This window comes from Procambarus clarkii, chromosome 5 (genome assembly GCF_040958095.1).
Source record: "Procambarus clarkii isolate CNS0578487 chromosome 5, FALCON_Pclarkii_2.0, whole genome shotgun sequence".
Lineage (NCBI taxonomy): Eukaryota > Metazoa > Arthropoda > Malacostraca > Decapoda > Cambaridae > Procambarus > Procambarus clarkii.
Genome location: NC_091154.1, coordinates 44,752,001 through 44,769,158, shown reverse-complemented (window position 1 = coordinate 44,769,158; position 17,158 = coordinate 44,752,001). Strand labels below are relative to the sequence as shown.

Here is a 17,158-nt window from a genome sequence, read left to right as displayed (position 1 = left end):
CGGCTACATGGGGTTCACATCAGCTTCCTCAGGGCTCTTGTAAACAGATGCCATCTTTAAAAAAAATCGTGGTTCACATTCCCGGGTGTGGGAGCCTCAGTAATGTGTGAGCAACCAAGGCTGGCGCTCACAGCATGAGCGCACAGCACTGCTGTTCAGCATGTGACCACAGCATCGCCTAATAATGTCAAAATATATATATAACTTGTATTATTTAGCTATGATAGTGTTATATTAGAGCCTGATTGTGATAATGACTGGGGTACAATGTTCAAATATCAGTGATTCAATGCTGTTCACGATGTTCACAGTGCTAGCCACAGCACCACAGCATTATTTCGTTCATCTAGGAATCTTCAAATGATTTCTTAGGTTCCTTTTCAAAATAAATGTGTAGTCAATTATTCATTTACAGGAATTAGTGACCAGGATTGTGATAATAACAGGATTGTGGTTATAATTAGCGTTGTGCGTAGTATTGTGGAAGGAGGAATTTTGATGAGGGAGGGAGGGCGAGAATTGAGGTAGCCTCATTGTGTGTGTGTGGCTGCCACTCTTGTTTTGCTCACCATACTAGCTTAGTGGTTCACTATGGGCAACACATATGCACATGGGTATATATAGTGTGTGTATATAGTGTAAGAACAGCAACAGGAGAATGTTGAGAGGAGCTATTTTGGTGAGGGAGGTGACGTAATCATAGCGTCGTCTGCTGTGTGATTTTTCATGCAGTGTATGGTGGCCACTGTACTGTTTGGACACAATACCGGCTTACTTGCATAGTTCTGGTAAATAAAACATGTAGATAGGTATATAGAACATGTGTAATAAGAACTATAGCAATATGGTGGGAGGAGCAATGTTGGTGAGTAAGATGTTGGAATGAGGGAGACTGGCTGGGTGTGGCTGCTCTCACTCGAGGTGTTCTGAATGTGTTCATGGCCAAATGCTCCTATTGGCCCATACGAGGCAGCTCCTATTGGCCCATACGAGGCAGCTCATATTGGCCCATACGAGGCAGCTCCTATTGGCCCATACGAGGCAGCTCCTATTGGCCCATACGAGGCAGCTCCTATTGGCCCATATGCGGCAGCTGCTATTGGCCCATACGAGGCAGCTATTGGCCCATACGAGGCAGCTGCTATTGGCCCATACGAGGCAGCTGCTATTGGCCCATACAGGGCAGCTGCCATTGGCCCATACGAGGCAGCTGCTATTGGTCCGTACGAGGCAGCTGCTATTGGCCCATACGGGGCAGCTGCTATTGACCCATACAGGGCAGCTGCTATTGGCCCATACGAGGCAGCTGCTATTGGCCCATACGAGGCAGCTGCTATTGGCCCATATGAGGCAGCTGCTATTGACCCATACATAAGAACATAAGAACAAAGGTAACTGCAGAAGGCCTATTGGCCCATACGAGGCAGCTCCTATCTATAACCACCCAATCCCACTCATATACTTGTCCAACCCGCGCTTGAAACAATCGAGGAACCCCACCTCCACCACGTTACGCGGCAATTGGTTCCACAAATCAACAACCCTGTTACTGAACCAGTATTTACCCAAGTCTTTCCTAAATCTAAACTTATCCAATTTATACCCATTGTTTCGTGTTCTGTCTTGTGTTGATATTTTTAATACCCTATTAATATCCCCCCTGTTATGTCCATTCATCCACTTGTAAACCTCTATCATGTCACCCCTAACTCTTCGCCTTTCCAGTAAATGCAACTTAAGCTTTGTTAATCTTTCTTCATATGAAAGATTTCTAATTTGGGGAATTAACTTAGTCATCCTACGTTGGACACGTTCAAGTGAATTTATATCCATTCTATAATATGGCGACCAAAACTGACTGCATAATCTAAATGGGGCCTAACCAGAGCAAGATATAGCTTAAGAACCACACCAGGTGTCTTGTTACTAACGCTTCGATTAATAAATCCCAGTGTCCTATTCGCCTTATTACGAACATTCATGCATTGATCCTTTTGTTTTAAATTCTTACTAATCATAACTCCCAGATCCCTTTCGCAATCCGACTTCGCAATCTCAACACCATCTAGCTCGTATCTTGTAACTCTATCATCATTACCTAGCCTCAGAACTTTACATTTATCAGCATTAAACTGCATTTGCCAATCCTTTGACCATTTCAAAACCCTATCTAGATCAACTTGAAGTGATAGTGAGTCCTCCTCCGAATTAATTTCCCTACCGATTTTCGTATCATTGGCAAATTTGCAAATGTTGCTACTCAAACCTGAATCTAAATCATTTATATATATTATAAACAACAGAGGTCCCAGGACAAAGCCCTGAGGTACTCCACTAACAACATTATCCCACTCTGACTTAACCCCCATTTATACTAACTCTCTGTTTCCTTTGGAATAGCCATGCCCTAATCCAAGTTAATATAGCACCCCCAATACCATGAGCTTCTATTTTTTTAATTAGTCTTTCATGTGACACTGTATCAAAAGCTTTGCTAAAGTCTAGGTACACAACATCACAATCCTTACCACTATCAACTGCCTCAACTATGCTGGAATAAAAAGTTAGCAAATTTGTTAAACATGAACGGCAATTTGTAAAACCATGTTGCGACTCATTTATTAATTTATGGAGATGGAGACGAATTGTATTTGCAATTATTGATTCAAGTAACTTTCCCACAATAGATGTTAGGCTAATTGGCCGATAGTTTGACGCAAGTGATCTATCTCCTTTCTTAAAAATTGGTACCACATTAGCTACCTTCCATGACTCTGGCACTCTGCCTGACTCTATTGATTTATTAAATATGGTAGACAGTGGCTCGGAAAGCTCCTATTTGCATTCTTTAAGCACCCTGGCAAACACTTCATCCGGCCCTGGGGATTTGTTTGGTTTTAGTTTTCTAATTGTTTAATTACATCCTCCCTGGTAACTGCTAAACTAGTCAACCTGTCCTTATCCCCACCCACATAGACTTGTTCGGCTGAAGGCATATTGTTAAGTTCTTCTTTAGTAAATACAGATATAAAATATTTGTTAAAAATACTACTCATCTCCTTGTCATTATCCGTTATTTGGCCTGTCTCAGATTTTAATGGACCTATCCTTTTCCTAGTCTTAGTTCGATATAACTGAAAAAACCCTTTAGGATTTGACTTTGCTTGCTCTGTTATGCGAACTTCATAGTTTCTTTTTGCTTTCCTAATCTCTTTTTTAACATTTCTAACCAGTTGTACGAATTCCTGTTCTAAACTGACTTCCCCATTCTTAATCCTTTTGTACCACGCTCTCTTTTTACCTATAAGGTTTTTTAAATTATTTGTTATCCACTTTGGGTCATTAGTATTCGACCTATTCAATTTGTATGGTATACTACGTTCCTGTGCTTTGTTTAGAATATTCTTAAATAAGTTATATATTGAATCCACATCGGAATCCCCATTTACGTCACCTATTACGTCACCCAGCGTCACCATCGCTGGGTTCATGTCTCGCTCCAAGACCGGCCCCCACGCCATACCCAAGACTTTCCAATCAATTTGACCCAAAAAATTTCTTAGGCTATTAAAATCAGCTTTTCGAAAATCTGGCACTCTAACAGAATTTTCTCCTACTGGTCTATTCCATTCTATGCTAAATCTGATTTCTTTGTGATCACTGTTCCCTAGCTCACTCCCTATTTCGATGTCATTAATTTGTGTTTCCTTGTTAGTTAACACTAAATCTAAAATATTATTTTCCCGTGTTGGTTCCTTAATGTGTTGCGTAAGAAAGCAATCGTCAATTAATTCTAGAAAATCTTCTGCTTCACTATTCCCTGTTTTGTTCAACCAGTTTATTCCGCTAAAATTAAAGTCACCCATGACATAAATACTGTTAGATCTAGATGCTCTAGATATTTCATCCCATAGGTGCTTTGCTTCCATTCTGTCTAAATTTGGTGGCCTATATATAACTCCTATTATAATATTATTAGCTTTTTCGTTTAATTCTATCCAAATAGTTTCTGTGTGTGGCTCAGTTTTGATTCCCTCTTTGAGACTACATTTCAAATTGTCCCTAACATATATGGCTACTCCACCTCCTCGTCTAATATATCTATCTGTGTGAAATAGTTTAAATCCATTTATTTGATATTCAGCTAATAGTTCTCTATTTTCTACATTCATCCACGTTTCGGTAAGTGCAATAATATATATTTTTTCTGTGCAGACAAGAGCATTTAATTCGTTAATTTTATTTCTTAGACTTTTACTGTTAGTGTAATATACCCTAAGTGAATTGTTATTTTGAGGCCCTTCTCTTTCCCTGATCATTTTGCCAATTCCTTTCTCCCACAAACACATACTTTTATTACCTCCTTCCTCCAAATCAATTCCCATACCTCTATCTACTAACAGTTTAAACCCAAACAAACACCTCTAACCATTTCTTCCAATGAGTTCGCAACAGCAACAACCCCAGCTCTCGATAGATGCACCCCATCACGAGCATACATTTCATTTCTTCCATAGTAGTGTTCCCAGTTGTCTATGAAAGATATTGCATTTGATTTGCAATATCTTTCCAGCCGGCAATTGACACCAAGTGCCCTCGATATCCATTCATTTCCCACTCCCTTTCTTGGAAGAATGTCACATATGATCGGGATTCCTCCCTTGCTCCTAACTAATTCTATGGCTGTTTTATACCTCTGAATCAGTTCCTCACTCCTAACTCGACCAACATCATTTCCTCCCACGCTAATGCAAATAATGGGATTGTTCCCATTTCCAGCCATAATATCATTCATGTTGTTTATAATATCACCAACGCCAGCTCCGGGATAGCAAACCCTTAACCTGTTCCCCCTATCTCTAGCACAAAACGTTCTATCCAAATACCTTATCTGGGAATCTCCCACAACTAAGGTTTGCTTAGGTACTTCCTTTACTCTCTGAGGGGCCTGTGCTTCCTTGCTCTTCGTTGCTTTCCCTTTTGCGCGATCCGCAGTCTCACCACAGCACTCGTCCTCCAAAACGTCAAATGAATTAGAAGTTGCTATGGCGTTTGAAGGCGGCTTTATCAAAGTCTTCTTAAGGCCCCTGTCTTTCACAACTCTCCAAGACGAGGTCCCTTTACTACTGGTCTCCTCCTTCGTTACTTCTCGTTGTTCTTTCAGCTGACGCACCTCCTCCCGCAGAGAGTCCAACTCTGTCCTCAGGGCTCCCACTAGAGTCACCAGGTCCTTCACTACAACTTCCATATTGCCACGACAACACAACAACACTCAGGAGCTCCGGTTAACACACCCTCTCACTGAGACTATCTGCGCCAGACTGAACTGTATATAACTGACTATAACTGGTATGATGGGAGGGGCAAAGTTGGCAAATACAATGTTGGAGAAGTGAGGGAGGGCTGGCTGGGTGTGGCAGCTCTCACTCGCGGTGTTCTGAACGTGTTGATGGTGAATGTATATAGTGTGTGACAGTGTATAGTGTGTAAATAGATTGTATATAAACACAAATTAGCATGATACATAGTAAATATGTGCTGCATATGTGTACACAAGTTTCATGCACGTAACACAGTGTCTACGGACAGTACGGATGTTGTACTGCGATAATATAGTGTACGTGTTCATTATACATCGGATTGGCACATAAAAACAATGAAAATGTATTTGGAAAGGTGCGCAAAAAATGAACGAAAATATATTCGCGGCAACTCGCACACCCCGCCCCGAGCGCCCCGCCGCCCCCGAGAGCTTATGGCACGGGCGCACGGGAAATGATGACGTCACGCCCCAACTTCCGGACCCCATAGCAGCCAAAGTAAGTACAATTTCGACTTTTTTTTTTTACATACCCATACTGAGGGAAGGGTTTTTGACACTTTAAAAAGAAAAAAGATTTTTTTCCAGAGAATTTATTTCCTGTGCACTGCGGGGGTGTCACATTTGGAGGCAACGCAGTTAAGGGGTTAAACACACTAAAGATTGATAACCCAAATGAATTTTTCATGGATATGATACCAACATCAAATCATATATCAGACATCACCCTATCCCCACTGGATTTTGAAGAAGCCATAAACAGTATGCCTATGCACTCTGCACCAGGCCCGGATTCTTGGAACTCCATATTCATCAAGAACTGTAAAAAAACACTATTGCAGGCCCTGCACATTCTGTGGAGACAAAGCCTAGATACTGGCGTTTTTCCTGATATACTAAAAACAGCAGAGATAGCACCACTTCATATAGGAGGAAATAAGGCAGAGGCAAAAAATTACAGACCGATAGCACTAACATCGCATATCATAAAAATTTTCGAGAGAGTGCTAAGAAGTAAGATCACAAAATACATGGAATCACAGCACCTCCATAACCCCGGACAACATGGTTTCAGAACAGGGCGCTCTTGACTGTCGCAGTTGCTGGACCACTATGATATGGCTTTAGATGCTATGGAAGACAAACAAAACGCTGATGTAATTTACACAGATTTCGCAAAAGCTTTTGATAAATGTGACCATGGTGTTATTGCACATAAAATGCATTCAAAAGGAATTACCGGAAAAATAGGCAGATGGATCTACAATTTCCTGACCAACAGAACCTAATGTGTAATAGTCAACAAAATAAAATCCAGCCCATCAACCGTGAAGAGCTCAGTCCCCCAGGGTACTGTGCTTGCTCCAGTACTTTTTTTCATCCTCATATCGGACATAGACAAGAACACAACCTATAGCACTGTATCATCCTTTGCAGATGACACTAGGATCTTCATGAGAGTAGGCAACATAGAGGACACGGCAAACCTCCAGTCAGATGTAGATCAGGTCTTTCTATGGGCTACAGAAAATAATATGGTGTTTAACGAAGATAAGTTCCAGCTCATGCGCTATGGAAAAAATGAAAATATAAAAACGGAAACCACGTACAAAACTCAGGCAAATCATAACATAGAACGAAAAGGCAATGTAAAGGATCTGGGTGTACTCATGTCGGAAGACCTCACCTTTAAAGAACACAATAAAGTAGCCGTCACAACTGCAAGAAAAATGACAGGTTGGATAACAAGAACTTTTCACACTAGAGATGCTATACCGATGATGATACTTTTCAAAACGCTTGTGCTCTCTAGAGTGGAGTACTGCTGCACAATGACAGCCCTTTTCAAAGCTGGAGAAATTGCTGACCTAGAGAGCGTGCAGAGATCCTTTACTGCTAGAATCCACTCAGTAAAACATCTAAACTATTGGGACCGACTAAAGAGCCTAAATCTGTACTCCCTTGAGCGCAGGTGGGAGAGGTACATAATAATTTACACGTGGAAAATATTAGAGGGGCTGGTCCCAAACCTGCACACAGAAATAACATCACATATGACCAGAAGACATGGCAGGATGTGCAGAATACCCCCGTTGAAAAGCGGAGGTGCAACAGGTACTCTGAGAGAGAACTCTATCAACATCAGAGGCCTGAGACTGTTCAACATGCTTCCACTACACATAAGGGGCATAACTGGCAATCCCCTAACAGTGTTCAAGAGAGAACTGGATAAGCACCTCCAAAGGATACCTGATCAACCAGGCTGTGACTCATACGTCAGGCTGCGAGCAGCTGCGTCCAACAGCCTGGTTGATCAGTCCGGCAACCAGGAGGCCTGGTCGACGACCGGGCCGCAAAGCCCCGGAAGCACCTCAAGGTAACCTCAAGGTAGGTGCCGCCATTTTGGTGAGGGAGGTGGTGTCGTCTGCATGACATGTCATGCTGTGTATGGTGGCCACTATGGTCTTTGGGCACCATACCAGCTTATTTGTACAGGTATGGTTTATAAAATATGTAGATACTTATATATAATGTGTGTATATAGTGTAATAACAGCACAAACAGTATTGTTGGAGGAGAAATATTAGTGCGTCTGGCCTTGAACCAGTGAGGGCGGCCGCCACTAGCTGATTGAGTGTGTAGCTACGTCTCTTAGTGCCTAAACTCACCATACAAGCTTAGATGTACAGTTATGGTGAACAAAACATATGGATACTTATATATAATGTCTGTGTATAGTGAATAAAAGCAAAAACAGTATGGTGGGAGGAGTATGTTGGTAAGTGAGGAGGAGAGGGAGGGAGTTGTGACAAGTGGCTGACTGGCTGGTGAGTGGTGGCCACTCTTCGTTGCTTTTTGACTCACAATACTAACTCAGTGGTTTTATATGGTGAACAAAACATGCAGATACTTATATATAACCTGTGTATATAATGTAATAACAGCAAAATTATTTGTTTATTGTTTTATGAACATAATAATTGAATAACTAATATGCACACCATAATTTTGAATACTGCGATGATTCACACAATTTATTATATAGATATATCACACTACACACTATTGAATAATATTACTGCAAAACAAAACAAAAATAATCAGAGACATTGAAATAATTATATAATAATATCTTTGTGGCAACTCGCACCTGAGAGCTGGGGCAGAGCAGACCTCGTCTGGCGCCTGCTCTGTTAACACCTCTTTTTTTCCCCAGACTTCCCCACCCTATTGCGTCCAAAATATGCCTCCTACGATTTTTTTTCCCCTGTGATCAGGGAACACAAATGAACACTTTTATAATCAGAAATAATTTGTTGAATTTTTTTTTGTTGCACCTGTGGGTATTGAAGGCCAAAAGGCCCTTAGCAGCCTAAGGGTCAAAGAAAGTCTATGTAAACTGCAAAATGAAACCAACACTCACCTTAACTTTAATTTGTTTAGGTTTCACAATTTTCTTGGATAGTCTAGTCTTTCGGAATTTGTTTATAAAAACCATGCCATTCTTGTCCAGCAATTCGTAGTCGTCCAACTTTGAAGGCACCTTTCTCATTCGACCAAAGCGTGACATACCTTTGAAAACAATACACAATACAATACAATACAATAGAAAACACAATATTTGTATTTACTGAGCAGTTGTAGCTGTAATCTTATAAGTGTAATAAATGACATGGCAAAAAAAAACAGCGTTGAATGTAATGAAATGCCATTTCATTACAGCTAAGCTATCCCGAAGCTATCCCGGCTGAATGGATATGTATAACTTTCTGGCATCAGTCAATGCATGGAGTTCTTGCCTACCAGGGACCATGAGCCAGAACCTGACCCCCTTTAGAGAGGCACCAGGAGCAATGGTCTATAGAGACCCCCCTTATAATTGGGTAGGCGCCCCAAAACAAACCCCTATTCTGGTAAACTATTGCGACCGAAGACCGAACATTCACCAGGTAGCGAGCGGTCAGGACCCTGTTCGATCTCCAAAAACCCCGGGCCCGAATGTCCACCCAAGACATGTTGCCAAAGACAGCCGCCAAGGCAGCAAATTTACGAACGTCGTGGGCCCGAGGAAAAACCGCAGGCTGGCTACACTTAATAACCCTGCGGACAACCTGAGAGACCCGAGCCTGGGAACAGGGAAGAAGGGAAATCGGATCAACCCAGAGCGCATCCCCAGCAACAGAAGCCGTGGCGCGCAAATAACGGCGGGGAGCCGCAACCAGACACAACACATGATGCGCCTCCAGCCAGACTAACCAAGCATCAACAACCCATGGCCCCCTCCAGAATGCAGCCGTCTCATTCTTCGCTAGAAAAGAGGGAGGCGGCTGCAAGCGAACATAACGACCACCAGGACCGAAAGAGCAGAAACCTCGGCACCGGAGGAGAGCATGAAGCTCCCCAACCTGACCCTCCGAGGCCAATACCAACAGGAAAAGAGCTTTAGAAAAATAATCCCGAACGGAAGGGGCCACAACAAACCGAGTCAAAGAGACAAACAAGAGCACGCGGTCCAAGGACCAAGACGGCTCAGGCGGTGCATGAGCAGGCCGGAAGTGAAACAACGCACGAGACAGCTTGTGAAACAGGGCAGATGTAACATCAATACCAAAAGCAAGCTGAAGCGGCTCCGCCAACGCTGCACGATACGAAGCGACAGTATTCGGCATAAGATGACGGTCCCAAAACAACCAAGAGAGTACGACAGAACAACCCTATCAGAGACCGAAGAACACCGACGCAGTGATAGGAAAAACCGGAAGGACCGCCAGGAAACCTCATAGGGTTGTAGCGAGTAAACTTATACTCGCTCCATTATCTCATCATCTTAATGGCATAACTAATTACACAAGCTATAATCCTATCCCTATTTACAGGTAACGGTTTTTCCACTCTCCTATCTTACTGTGAGGTGTAGTCAGCGTATATAAGCCAGCGATTTGAGAATAGCAAAACAGTACAATCTCCAGTCAAGAATGTAGTACTTGGTGTAGGCAGTTCTAATCGACCCAAGATGCTACAGCTTCGACACAGAGCAGGCAGCAGACTATGACCTCATCCAGCTACAACGCTCTCCCACATACAGCTCCGCGACTTCGGCCACACTCAGCTCTCTGCTCTGCTCCAGGCTTCGTCTCAACGTCTATGACACTGCTGTACCCATGACTATTAAATAAATATGAATCTCACTAAACACTGTGTATCTAATCAACCCAACAACGTAACATAAACGTACGTTACAGGGTCGCTGAGATGAAGCAAGTAGGTGGGAGACCAACAATGAAGCCACCTGCACACCATACAAGGAATGATAAACCCGAGTCAAAAACACCAGACGTGAAGACTCGAGGAGAAGACCGAACCAGCCTCGTACAGAGCAGGACCGATCTGCTGAAAGAGGCGGAGCCGCGGGAAAACCCTCAGGTTCGGACACCGAGCAAGCAGCGCCAGAAACCAAGGCTGGGCCGGCCACCAAGGAACCAGAAGGACAACTCGACCTCGGTAAGTCTCCAAGCGAGTCAGGCAACAGCGGAACCAGAGGGAAAGAGGTACAGGTAACTACACCTCGCCCAGTCCTGCATGAAGGCACCGACCCCGATGGCTTTGCAGTCGGCGAAGGGCGCCACGTACACCGGGAGACACCTCGATCACACCGACGCGAAGAGATCTACGTCCAGGGTCCCAAACATCCGGCACAGCTAACTGAAGGAGTCAGCATCGACCGTCCATTCCATGGAAAGGGGAAGGAATCGGGACAGGCCGTCCGTCAGGACGTTGGACACCCCTCAGACGTGAACCACCAGGAGAGCCAAACCCCGAGAACTCAGCAGATGAGTCACCCGAAGCAACCAGCCCCAAAGAGCCAAGGACCGCATCGAACCCCCACGGTTCAGGCAATGAACCACCGGGGAGCAGTCCGAATGGAGCCTGATCGTCGATCCGCGAGCGACACGAATCCTCCAGAGCGACATCCACACCGCCGCAAACTCCCGTACCATGCTGTGAGCCCGACAGAAGGACAGACCCCACCACCCCTGCCCGGCCTGGTGAGCACTGGTCAAGCACTGGTCACAAAACCCCAGCCAAGAGACGACGCGTCCGTGTACACATCAAGCAAGGGCTCGGCAAGGCACCAAGGCACAAAACCCCGAAAAACCCAACGAGGAAGCCGGCGATGCAGCAACCGACCCAAAGCCCTCGGAGGTCGAACCCAACAATCGCGAGAGAGGCAGAAGGGCTGGCCCCGAGGGAACCAGAACAGCCGACGAAGCCACACCCAACCCGGCGGGTAGACCATCATGGCAAAGTTCAGGCTCCCGCACTCCCGCCTCATGACCCGGGAACCCCTCATTAACGGGCGAAGGCGGGACCGCAGGCGCAAGAGAGCCGTCGGAGGAAGAGACAAGGAAGCAGTGCGAGCGTCCCAAACCAGACCCAGCCAAGACTGAACCTGAGAGGGAACCAGATAGGACTTCCTCCAGTTCACCAAGAACCCGGCGAGCTGGGAAAGAACCAAATCCCTGGAGAGCAGACACGCAGACTGGCTGGGAGCCCAAACCAGCCAGTTGTCGAGGTAGGCCAACAGCCGAAAACCTAACAGATGCAGACGGGTCACCACGACCCGAGTATTGCGTGTGAAAATGCGAGGTGCCAAATTCAACCCAAAGGGAAGACAACGAAAGCGGTAACCCTGATGCCCCACAACAAAACCGAGCCAGTCCCTGAACCCCGGATGAACTGGGACGTGCCAATACGCGTCCTTGAGGTCCAGGGACACCATCCAAGCGCCCCCCTCCAAAAGAAGACGGACCTGGGACAGCGTAGTCATCCAAAAGGAGGGGCACAAAACCCACGGGTTCAGACGGGACAAGTCCAGAATGAACCGGAGGTCCGCGCAGTCCCGTTTCAGGACTGGAAACAGGCGGGAAACCCACCTGAGGGACGATGTCGATTCGACCACGCCCAAGCGAACCCACTCCGAGATGACCCGCAGAGCGCAGGAGAAGAGGCCTGCCACTTCAGCCCCGAACCCCCCCCCCCGCAGGAGGAAGAGCCACCCAACGCCACCACAGGCTGCACAAAACGACCCGAAAAGCCCACAAATCAAGGGACCAGGCGTGAGCAAACAGGGCGAGCCACCCCCATCACCCCGTCAATGGGACGAACCGCGAAAGGGCCGATGCGCCTTGAGGGAACCAAAGCGGCGAACAGGATGGTCCCCACGCCGACCAGCAACAGCCGGAACCGAAGGCGCCACCAACCCCGAATCCGGCACCAAAGGCATACCCAGACGAAAAGACCCCCGAGCCCTGGCACAACCCTTCTGGGAAGGCCCCCCCATGAGCCTCCTGGAGCAACAACAACTCAGACATAGGCCGACAACTGACCGAGGCTGCCTGCAGATACTGTACCACAGCAGACTCCTCAAACAGCAACAGACAAAAGGGCGAAGACAAATAAAGAGCAGGGGCCCAGGTGGACTCCAAGAAAGAAGCCAGCACCACCTGACGACACGCGAGGCGAGAAGCATAGAACAGCGAAACTGCATCATGCAGGATGGGTGCGAAGAGCTTCAACAAAGCAGACGACACCCTCACCGCAGAGGGCAGTGCACCGGACCCGGCAGCAGCCCCAAGCGCTCCCACATCCAACTTGAGCCAATCCGAGGACAGCTCCAGGAGGGAAAAGAAACGCAGAGCCGAAGCAAGCAGGCCACGAGTTCGCAAATCCTCTGCAATCAAGGCAGTCGAGAGGGAAGGAACCTGCACGTGAAACTGCATGACACCAATATCCCACAGAAGGGCAGGGGCGAATAAGCAAGCATTAAGATGCTCAAAGTCGCCCCCCAGGAAAACCTGCAACGCCGTAGAAATCTCTCGACACTCAAGCACGCGGGACCGACAGAACGTGTGCCAAGCCTCCAACGAAGAGAGAGGACAGTCTCCCAACCAGGACGACTCCGGTACTTCATAACGAAACCAGCACGAACCAGGGGATCCATACACGAGGAATGCGAATCCATCATGAAGGCATAATCTGGGTCACGCAGGAGGAAAGCCACCAAGGCCTCCCGCACCTCCAAAGACGAAACATGGGAAGCCAGAATTGAAGAACCCGCGGGATCACGGAACCGATCCCGGGGAGGGGTGGACACCAAATCCAATTCATACACAGAGGGAGCAAAAGAGAACCCCTCTCCTTGTAACACCAAGCCCCACTCAGAGGGTAGAAAAACCCAGGCGTGGTCCAATGGGGCCCAAGGCCCCCAAGCCAACCCCTCCCCAACCCCAGGAACCTCACCCAGAGGGCCTGGGGCCAAGCCATCCTCCTGAGCCCCCATCCCCAAAGAAAAGATGAGAGCAGCCGAAAAAGCAGGAACAAAGGGGGTCCACTGGCCAGACCCAGAAGCTCCGGCAGAAGGACCAGGCTCGAATGCCTCCACCACCGCCCCAGTAGGGGACACCCCTGAGACCGCCCGAGTCTCACAACCAACTAAACCCAGCCCCGGCTCCGAAACCCTCAGACGTTTAGGAGCCGGCAGCAAGGGGGATGGGGGGGGGGGGACCGAATGGGCAACAGAAGAGGAAGGACTTGGAGGGGTGGACGGAACTAGAGCCACTGCAACTTCCACCCCCAAGTCTGGGCCCCTATAACCAAACCAGGGAAGTCTCGGGACATCTGGGGCAGCAACCAACCTAATGCATTGCAGCAACCTAAAGCGAGCATGCAACGCCCCAGTTGCCCTCACCCGCATATCAGGCACAGTAGCCTGGGTGAATTGGAGTACGTACAGGCAACACACATCGCACGACTCCGGGTCAAAACAATCACCGGCCCAACAGGCAGCATGGAGGAGGCAAAACCGGTAAGTGTCCCCCAGAGACAAGGGGACAGAGCAACCCTCAAACTCGCAGGATGCGAGAGGGGGGACTCAGGGGTCACATCCATCAGACCACGTAGCCCCCGTGGGGTTTTCCAGGGCCCTTAGCCTTGGTAACACACTAAGGGAAGCCCAGGCAGGGTACTGCGAATCGGCACCCAAAACTACCAAACAAACTGCTATAGCTGAACCCCTGGGATGTGTACACTCACGGGGGCCAAGCGGGGAGGACCACCAACACAAAATGGAGGAATAAAGATATAGATATATCCCAAGAACAGCAATGGGGGACCAACAGGTAGACCCCCCCACCAGGCAGAAAACAAAAACAAATGAAAAACCCTGCAAGGATACAACGTACCCGGGAAGAACAGAGCCGGCCGCTGTTAATGGTGAAAACTAGTTGTGCAGTACCTACGCCCCTGCCAGTGATGAAAACTACCCCCTACCTAGAGACAAACAAGGGCAAGAATAAACCCCAGCTGACCCCAAGGGCGGCCAAGTACCAAGCAGTACACGACACAGCGGAGGTAGACCCCAAGGTGACCCAGGGAAAGTGGCCCTAAGCCCCAAGGGCAGTACTTACAGGGCACCTAGGGAAGGTGACCCTAGGCGCATGCAGCCTGAGCACTGTGGAATATCACTCCTGGCCTACACACCACCGGAAGAGACAGCTCACACCACAAGGCACAGAACTGCAACGGAAAACTGGAGCCAGAGGCACAACCGCACAAGATTCCATCAGCCTAAGAACTAATGGTTGGATCGCCGACGGTGGGGTCTGGGGCTCCCCCCCTTCTCCCTCCCGAAGAAGGGGGGGTTGCACAGACGCGGCAACATGATGACGTCATCCTTGTTTGCTAATTTTCATTTAGGGAGTTCTGTCCACCTGTTCGGTCTTCGATCGCAATAGTTTACCAGAATAGGGGTTTGTTTTGGGGCGCCTACCTTTCTGGGTGCCTGTCCCGGTCAATGGCAGACATAGAATGCTCCCAATCACAAGGGGGGGTCTCTATAGGCCATTGCTCCTCGTGCCTCTCTAGAGGGGGCCAGGTTCTGGCTCGTGGTCCCCGGTAGGCAAGAACTCCATGCATTGACTGATGCCAGAAAGTTATACATATCCATTCATCCTTGATAGCTCTGGGGAGCCGACGGGGCTCCCCCCAGAAAAGTATACAGAATAGTGCATCCTTGCTCCAACAAACCTTGTTATAATGAACTCCTGGATGGTCTCAACAAATTATGTTTAGAGCAAATTGTTCAGTGGAACATACAAATGCCAATTAAGTAATGATTTTTCGTCCAAGACATTGCTGAGGCAGTGTAGAGAGGTGATTGTGTTATCATCCATGATCCATCAAATCAAAGTGTAAACCATTGTACAGTGTTTAAAATTTGTTAATCAAACTTCCATTACATAATATTTACAACGTTTATTATAATATACTAATATTCCTAAAAATATACACACACTTACCAAAAGTGCATCTATTATTATGCTGTCATATGTTATTAATTTTTGTAGTTTAAATATAAATTTTGGTAGTTCAAATATTAATTTAATACAATACATAGAAATATAAACAAAAATACAGAAATATGACAAACTACTATACATGTAAAAGCAATCCTCCTACTTTGCATAGATTACCTTCTGAAAATGTGTTCGTACTGCGTATGTTCAGAATGCGGTATGAGATGTCTCATAGGGCTCAACGATATAAATAATGATGCATTTCTGGCTCACCACAAATCCTCTCAAAACTAATACTTTGGTGACAAACAAAACAAACAAACAAAAAATCAGCGTTGAATGTAATGAAGCGCCATTTTCTGGGGTGAGACCCGGAGGCTCCCCAGAGCTATCCAGGCTGATATGTAACTATTAGCTTTCTGGCATCAAAGTACATAGAGTTCTTGCCTACCGGGGACCACGAGCCAGAACCTGGTCCCCCTCAGAGAGGCGCGAGGAGCAATGCTCTACAGAAACCCCCTTGTGGTTTGGAGCATTCTGTGTCTGCCATCGACCAGTTCTGGCACCCAGAAAGATAAGCGCCCCAAAACAAACACCCATTCTGGTAAAAATATTGCTAACGAAAGCCGAACAAGTGGACAGAACTCCCCAAGGAAAATTGGGAGCCCCAGGCTGTCGCTCTGGCAATTCAATGTAGTTCTTTGGCTGGATGTCAACGCATGCTAAAACACCGCTGACTAGAGGGAGTTTTGCCAGGGAGCCTCCGGGTCTCACCCAGAAAATGGCATTTCAATACATTCAACGGTATTTTTTTTTTGGGGGGGGGGGGGAGCCCCTTTGGATCCCCGGAGCTAACTACCCAAAGACAAGGAAAATGCAAGGACTTACCCAGAAGGCAGTCAGTCTTTACTCCTCAATGCAAAGTTGAGACAACTGGCTGCAACCGCCAACCCAATGCAACGCAGGCCCTACCAAGTCCAGGACATTGACAAAGTAGTATGCGGCCAGGACCCTGTTTGATTTCCAAAAACCCAGTGCCCGATTATCAACCAAAGACATGTTGCCAAAGACCGTCGCCAAGGCAGCAAACTTATGAACGTCGTGGGCACCGGGATAGACTGCAGGCTGGCTAGACTTAACACTTTAGTCCGGGCATGACGCAGCATAGCGTCATCCGTTTACTGTCGGTAATCTCGGGATCCACTAAAATAATTGCCAAAAATCAGGGTTTTTTCCGATTTTGGGGGGACTGTTTGGTAACTGTCAACAAGCCGAATTCAATCTGTGACTACAATACAAACATGAAAGGTGTTGATCACTTTGACCAAATGATCAAATATTATCACTTCATAAGGAAAACTCACAAATGGATGAAGAAAATGACCATCTATTTTGTGCAAATGGCTATCTACAATACTTATGTGATGTACAACTACTACACAAAAAATACTAAACTATAATACTACATATACTAAAATACTAA

The 17,158-nt window shown here is 46.7% G+C and overlaps 1 protein-coding gene across 8 annotated transcripts in view; it reads right to left on the bottom strand.

The window, feature by feature from the left end:
• Positions 1 to 17,158, bottom strand: part of LOC123763717 (uncharacterized) — a 413,873-nt gene that overhangs the window by 208,136 nt on the left and 188,579 nt on the right. For all 8 annotated transcript variants that reach the window (XM_045751026.2, XM_045751043.2, XM_045751066.2 and 5 more), the window contains exon 4: positions 8,745 to 8,893. In XM_045751026.2, coding sequence (XP_045606982.1) covers positions 8,745 to 8,893 — 149 coding nt within the window. The remainder of the gene's footprint in view (positions 1 to 8,744; positions 8,894 to 17,158) is intronic.